Raw genomic sequence first — 7,223 nt, forward strand, 5'->3', positions numbered from 1 at the left:
AACCTGCTTTCTGAACAAATGGACATTTTTCATTTTAAACCATCTCATGATAAAACATTGAGAATATTTACTGTTTTAGATTCACCTAAAATTGATTAGTGTTTTATTTGTTTACAGGGCAATTTGAGAGGAATATGAAAAAGGGAAATATAACTGAGTAATGGATACAGTAATGAAATTCATATTCAGATAAAGCATTGTGATACATTTCTAAAGCATTCAATGGTAAAGTGTCAGACTGGGGCAGAAGGTGAGAACTATACAGTCCCACCTGAGGAGAACTGGCAGATGGGGCAAAAAGAAAAGGTGACATGGAGGCAATAGATCTACAAATTTAACAAGTTAAATCTAATTTCTAACTGTTTTTGGAAGGTAGAATAAAGATTTCACATACAGAGAAAAAAAAACTGAAAGATTTTTGAAGGAGTCATCATTAAAGGATTGCTCAAAAACCCACCACTATTATCACAGACATTCTTTCTAAATGAGAAGAATGCGGACATTAAAAACACAGGATTTACTCCTTATATTTTAAAGGCTAGGGACAGACATTACATAAAGACCTGTTTAAGTGATCAGAAACTGATTTAAACCTGTAACAGAACAGATTTTCAGTGCACATAAACCAGTTTGAACATGGCTGAAACCTGTTTGAGATAAACCTGGTTGAATGTAGACTTAACTGATTTGGGTCAAACTGATGTATGCAAAGTCTGCCCAAAACCCCTTCCTAGTTTAACTTAAACCAGAGTCCCCCAGCATCCCAGATGCTTTACAGCCTTGGGCAGGGCTCTCTGCTCCACAACAGGGCTAGCCCCACCCCTCTGCTCCCTGGCTGGAGCTCTGGCAGAGACTGCAGGCACAGCAGCATCTGCCTGGCTTCCTCCAGCTCCACCCCTCTCCTCCACCACTCCCTACTTGAGCAGGGATTCCCCCTCCCAAGGCACGGACCGTAGCCAGCATCTGATATGCTAGCTAATATTGAGATGTGTCTGTGTAAGGCAGACAGGACAGTGTCCACTTAGGGCTTTTTGAAGCTAATCAACAGGTCAGCTGGTAATGTCCTCTGTTCCTACCTTGGAAAAAGTCATTTAAAAAAAAAAAAAAAAAAAAGAGTTTGAACTAATGAGAGAGGCTTTTGTCTTTTGATGGGCTGATAAATGCTGTTATCAACTTCCTGCTGGACTAGTCAGGAGCAGCAGGGGGAAACCCTCCCTTATCAGAGTGTCCTGCTGGAGCCTGGCCAGGTTTCCCCTCAGCTCAGCACCATGGAAGGGAAGGAAGGGTTGCTCTAGCACCCCCCCCACCGGCTTCTAGCCTGAGCCACTGCAGGCATGTGCCTGCATTTTCTCAGTCCAGAGGGGATGTCTGTATTCCCCTCTGGTTCAGCCTAGCCAGGTTATATAACCTGCAGAGACTGAATCAAGTCAGGCTCAGGCTTTTTGAATATCTGTCCCTAGCCAAACGGGACATCTAAAAAGCCCCAATTTCAAACCTAACAGTATGGAAGATGCTCACTAACCCTAGTGCAATTCACTTTTGGTGTACATACATGGCACAGAGGTCAGAAGTGGTCATACAGACACATAGTTCTGACCACCATTCTAGTGCATCATCATCAGGGATCCTGGTTTTCTCCAATTAAAAAAAAAAAAAGATCCCCCATTTTCTGTTTAAAAAAAGTAGCCTCAAATCACATTTTTCCATAATTAAAATGAAACACCACTGTGCATATATCTACATAATAGTAATGTTTCATTTTAATCATGGGAAAAATGTGGATTTGGGTTTACTTCTCTCTGATTTGAAAAAACAAAACAAAACAAAAAACAGGATCCCTGCTGATAAACTAAAATCAGAAAGTTTTACTTACATAACTCCAGCCTCCTCGGTATATAAAAGGCAGAATGAAAGCAATGCTTGTAAGAGCCACCGTGGTCAACATTAGCGTACGATGCACCTGTAATTAAGTAGGTTGGGGGGGTGGTTTAAAGGGAACCTGAACTTAAGTGTTATGAAGAAATTATTGAAAGCGACATGAGTTTGGTAGTACAAGGCAAATTCTATTTTAAAAATTAGACAATTACACAGTTTTGAGTTTATCTTCTGTTGCAAATCCAACCAAATTGCATTTCAATTTATAACAACTAGTAGGACCGAAAAAAAAATAAGAAATGTAATTTGCCATCTCTTTAAAATTAAAATCTTAGTCTCTTGTTAAATGTTATTTCAAATAGAACACAGTTACATCTCTTTGCCCACCTGGAACCAAATCTCCTTTCCAAACAACAAGGAATGAGGCCAGACTGGTTTGAAAAATCGTGCTACAATAACACCAATGCTAACTGTAGTCATCCATGCTACGAACATTAGTGCACCTGAGGAAGGATGAAAGAAAGATCCAAATATTAAAAAACTTTGTTTCCACGATTGGACATGAACACAGAACAAAACATAACAGGGAACGTGTTTCACAAATTAGCATTAGGAGAATGCAAGAGTAGAGAGTAAAATCCTACCAGTTTAAACCCACAAAGCGGTGTATGTGCATATTGGCAAAATTGACCCAGTGCAACACCTTGATTTCCTACCTGACACCAAGTGATTAATAATAGAACTTAACTTTTCAGAGGGCAAGAGACACCAGTGCTAGCTGAGGCAGGAGTGCATGGACAAAGATATACATCTCACTCCCAATTCATGTCAGGTCTGCAATGCCTTGACTTCCTGCCACATTGTCTGGAGTAAGTTTTGCTATAGTCAGTCAAGAAAGTCTATGTTTCCTGTACTGACTGGGTTTTCTGGTGTTTGCTGCCAAAATTTCATTTCCCTACTGACAAAATGAAAGGAATTTTCATTCAGTTCTTTATGAACCTGGTTCAGAGCTCACTGTAAGTGGAGGAGGAAAAAAAGAAAAACCCAACTCATCCACTGGCGGTTAAGAGCCACTTTGCTCAATATGAGTCTCTGTGGTACCTGTTTTACAAAGAGAGAACTTCATCAGAGCAAAAGACAATTTAAAATGTAGATTGCCAAATCATAGATAAGAGGAATAAAAATATTTTTACTCCTGCAACAAACACCATCCCTTCAACACTGGGCAAGTCCACTGATTGAAGAACAAAACTATTTTTTACCATGGATTTTAATAAGCTGTGGAGAACGAGATCCCCCCAAGTCCTTTGGAGGGCCTGTGACATTGCACATTCCATTGCTAATGAGAGGCTGACGCTGATGTTTGTAAATTGGACCTCCTACAAGAAGAGAGAGTAATTTAGTTGACAGTGACAAAAGCAATCTTGTTTGTAAACATTTAGAATGCAAGTTGTATAAGACAAGTGCCATATCTACCACCCAGAGACATGGCCAAGTCCTTCCCATATGCCACACCAGATCCAAAACACAAAAACCTCTATAGATTATGTAGTAGATTAGCACTCTCCCATAATAAAAGTGTTTTAAAGAATAGCTTCTAAATAATGTTATAAACACTGACTAGTTCAATATGATTCATAAAAGTCTCTCAGAAGGATACTGCTCCAAGCACTTGGTGGGTATGGGACAGTTCTTTTAATAATAAACTAAATTTATGTTATGTTCATCTCCAAAGATGAGTTCATGGTCAGTCTTAAGATTACTGCTATAAAGTTTTAGTATAAGAAGATCAGATTTGTTACTGTATTAATTTTAATAAGCCATGTACATAGCAGTCCTTATTTAGAGTTACTTGAGATATGTGAATACTCAGCCTCATCAAGTCAGGCACTTACCTTCACCAACTTCTCCATCTGCGAAAAATATGTAATAATTAGCATCCAGATTATACCTCCTTTGATTATCAGAGAGATGGATTTTTCTTCTGAAGGAACACTGAAGAACACCATCAGCCAGCCTCCATGATATATCTTCAAGGGTATTCTACAACACACAGACACACAAAATGGTGGTCATTAGTGTTCATTGGTCCCACATCCCCCCAAAACTGCTGCACAAGCTATCCCACTGGCACTGCTGTGCAAACAGCACAAAGCCCCCCAACTCCCTCTGCCATTAACATAGCAAGCCTACAAGGCCTCCTGCCACTAGACTGCTCTTCCCCAGAGACTGCACCTGCTGCTGCAGCAGCAGGAACAATGTGGGAGAAGGGGAGTGGCAGCCATGCAGGAACCACAGACCACACTTGAACCTCTTGCAGGCCAGATGCTGCCCACAGGCCACCAGTTGGACAGTCCTGCCTCAGAATACAGGGGCCCATAGTGGTCAACCTCCTTGGTATGAAGGGATGCTACCATGCAAATTCTAAAAGAGAAGTAACCTGGAAGCCAATATCAGGTCTCATACAAACATCCCTTGACCCCTTTTGTAACAGAAAGGGCATCATTTTGAAGGTCATGCAGTGTGAGGAGGAAAGAAAAGTTTCTTAGCATTTGTGGCCTTTACTGGTTACAACTGTCTTATTGGCTTTGCTCAGAGCTATTGTGTAAAACAAAGATGTGATCACTAAATTTAACACTGTGCATGGGAAAGTTACTCCAGAACCCTTGCACCAAACCTCAGAGTCCAACACAGGAGAAGACCGTCCTCTCAGGAAGGCAGCATTGATGTTGATATGGTGATCTTCACTAACACACAAGTATGCATCATCATCACCCTGAGGGGAAAAAGAGAGGTTTTCGTGTGTGTGCATGCGCACGCGCACGCACGCACACACACACACACGCGCGCGCGCGCAGTTGCATACAAAACCAGTTTGTCTTCCCCTACAAAAGGGACTTAGGAACTCATCTGTGGATGCCTCTTTTTCCATGCTATACTATGGACATGAATACAGATTTACAGTGCCATGACTAAAATTGCAAAATTGGCCACATTGTATTGTAAAGAATTGCAAGTCATCTACAAAGTGTAATCCAGTTTGTTAACAAGTTCAAGTATTAGCTATTAAAAAAATATTAAAATCTATTTGTATAAGAAAGGGCCCCATCCACCACTAAAATACAAAACTTAATTTGACAAAAAGTGTGGTGCACAGGTGCTAGCAGATTTTTACTATGATCAGTTATTTTTTATTACAAACTAATTGCTATTAAGCAGTTTACTTTAATTACAGTGAATTCTGAAATCTGGAATTTGACTTTAAAAAACGCAGATACCCACAGGCAGCTCATGGACACACCACAATTTTTGCCTTTTCACACGCTGCAACTAGGTGTCTGTTTACACAAGCAGGATTTCCCAACGCATTAAAAATCTTTCTTGTGCATTAAACTAAAACTCCTCAAGAGTAGTTTAGTTTGGCTCGCCGACAATTAAAGCAACATATCCATGGTTTCATTGCGTGCAAAATACAAAGGAACTCAAAGATGTATAATGAGTCTCTCTGGCCACCAGATGGCACTGCAACTTTTGTAGTTCCTCCCATTGCTTTCGCTTTCAAATTGTTTCCACATTTCACCACCCCCTTCTGTGGCTTTTTATTTCTTTTTATTCTTATTTTTTTGTTTAACAGCTCCCTGCTACCACAGCTGCATGGCAGGCCATAGGCATGGAGGGGGGGGGGGGCAGGCCAGAGGGGCAGTTCTGGACTGTCCAACTCTCCTGCAGCACCAGCCAAGGGGCCAACTTAATTCATTTGAAAATCTAGTGCAACTAAAACACAGATGCAACACTCCAAAATAAACAAGTTTAAATTTTATAAACCTATTTAAATGAGCATTAAAACCCATGGTATGTATAAGCACCCATGGAGACTAGGGAGGGAATGTTCACAGTAAGTTTGGTCAGAAAGGTTTTTTAACTGCTATGAAATGCCTTCTCCATTCACCCTTCTTACAAGGGATTATTTTTATTTGTGGAAAGAGCCACTGCTACATCTTCCAGCACCATCCAGATTTTGGTCAGAAGACTCCTTATGGAATTTTTTCAAAGCTATAAATCTACCAAAGTTAAAGCCACAAGGTAAGAAATACTCACCATCCACTGGTCATGAGATAGTGCAAATGCTAGATACCCTTCACTAGGGCCACTCATTTCTATAATAACTGAATGACCATCTGGTTTGAAGGACAGAAAGAAACAGTTGGCAGCCTCAGGATTGCAGTTTGTAGGATTCCTTATACAGAACTTCACAGATCCACAGCCCGAGGCATTAAACTAGAGACAATTGAACCAAGAAGTCAGTCACTGTCCAAGCCATAACATTTCTCCTGCCCCCGCTCAGTCATCAAAGAAACAATAACCCCTTTACCATCCCCTTAAAGTCCCAACTAGCATAAGAAGACTATTTAAGCAGAAAGACATCAACACAAAAAAGCCCGTAATTACTAAGATTAGAGTTTGCTTTCATGGTAGTTAAGGTGTGTTTTCAATTCACAGTTCAGCTTATATGAAAAAGGGAGGAGAAAGAAATATACATGCAGGAAAAGAAAAGAGACCTTGTGATGTTGGAAAAAGCTATCATTTTGAAATGTAATACAACTCCTCGTCTAAGAAAGAGTCCTCAGTTTAATAAAAAGAAGGCTGTTTTAATTAACCAGGGTGATAAAGGACAGCCTGGTGCTTCTCTCTTCCAAAAAAATTGTAAACCACTAAGACCTCTAAGTTTTTAGAAAAGTTCTAGGCTTTCTCCATTTTCCTGGATGGTTAATATTATACTTCCACACATGAAAACTTTTGTGCTATATGAAGGAAACGTACTGTGAAGTGCATGCTATGCAGAAGGGATACAACAAAAGCAATAAGCAGAATAGGCATCTCATTGACAGACCTGATTAAGTAGCAACATGACCCAATAAAGTAAGCTAGTTCTGCAGATAAACCCATAAGAACAAGCTTCTAAAAATATTATAGACCACTTTAAACCACCAAGGCAGGAACATTTATCTACTCTTTTCCTGCTCTCTACCTTCTCTTTCTTAAAAGTGGGAGGGAAGCCTTGAAATGTACAGTGACCCACAATCATCCAGGCAATAACTAATACATAAAAGCATGGAAAAAGGTTCTGCCCAAATGAACTCAAAGAAAAGTGAAAAAAATTGACTATATTAGATTTAAAATAAAATGCATGCAAAATATGACGACTCGGGGAGTCAGGAAATGATTCGTCCCCTTTTACTTCCCATCAACTGACTGGCTTTAAAAAAAAAAAAACCAAAGCTTTAAAATATAGAATAAATTCTTATATTTATTTTTTGTCCCTAATGGGACGCTATTGGTAATAAATA

At 39.8% G+C, this 7,223-nt stretch overlaps 1 protein-coding gene across 3 annotated transcripts in view; it reads right to left on the reverse strand.

The window, feature by feature from the left end:
• LOC109286871 (putative ferric-chelate reductase 1) overlaps positions 1-7,223 on the reverse strand; it is a 44,634-nt gene that overhangs the window by 10,591 nt on the left and 26,820 nt on the right. For all 3 annotated transcript variants that reach the window (XM_019501669.1, XM_019501670.1, XM_019501671.1), the window contains 6 exons: positions 5,974-6,153; positions 4,553-4,651; positions 3,771-3,918; positions 3,138-3,254; positions 2,263-2,378; positions 1,874-1,960 (listed from right to left, as the gene is read on the reverse strand). In XM_019501669.1, coding sequence (XP_019357214.1) covers positions 1,874-1,960; positions 2,263-2,378; positions 3,138-3,254; positions 3,771-3,918; positions 4,553-4,651; positions 5,974-6,153 — 747 coding nt within the window. The remainder of the gene's footprint in view (positions 1-1,873; positions 1,961-2,262; positions 2,379-3,137; positions 3,255-3,770; positions 3,919-4,552; positions 4,652-5,973; positions 6,154-7,223) is intronic.

This window comes from Gavialis gangeticus, unplaced genomic scaffold (genome assembly GCF_001723915.1).
Source record: "Gavialis gangeticus isolate Ggan-Ray unplaced genomic scaffold, GavGan_comp1, whole genome shotgun sequence".
In the NCBI taxonomy this organism is placed as follows: domain Eukaryota; kingdom Metazoa; phylum Chordata; order Crocodylia; family Gavialidae; genus Gavialis; species Gavialis gangeticus.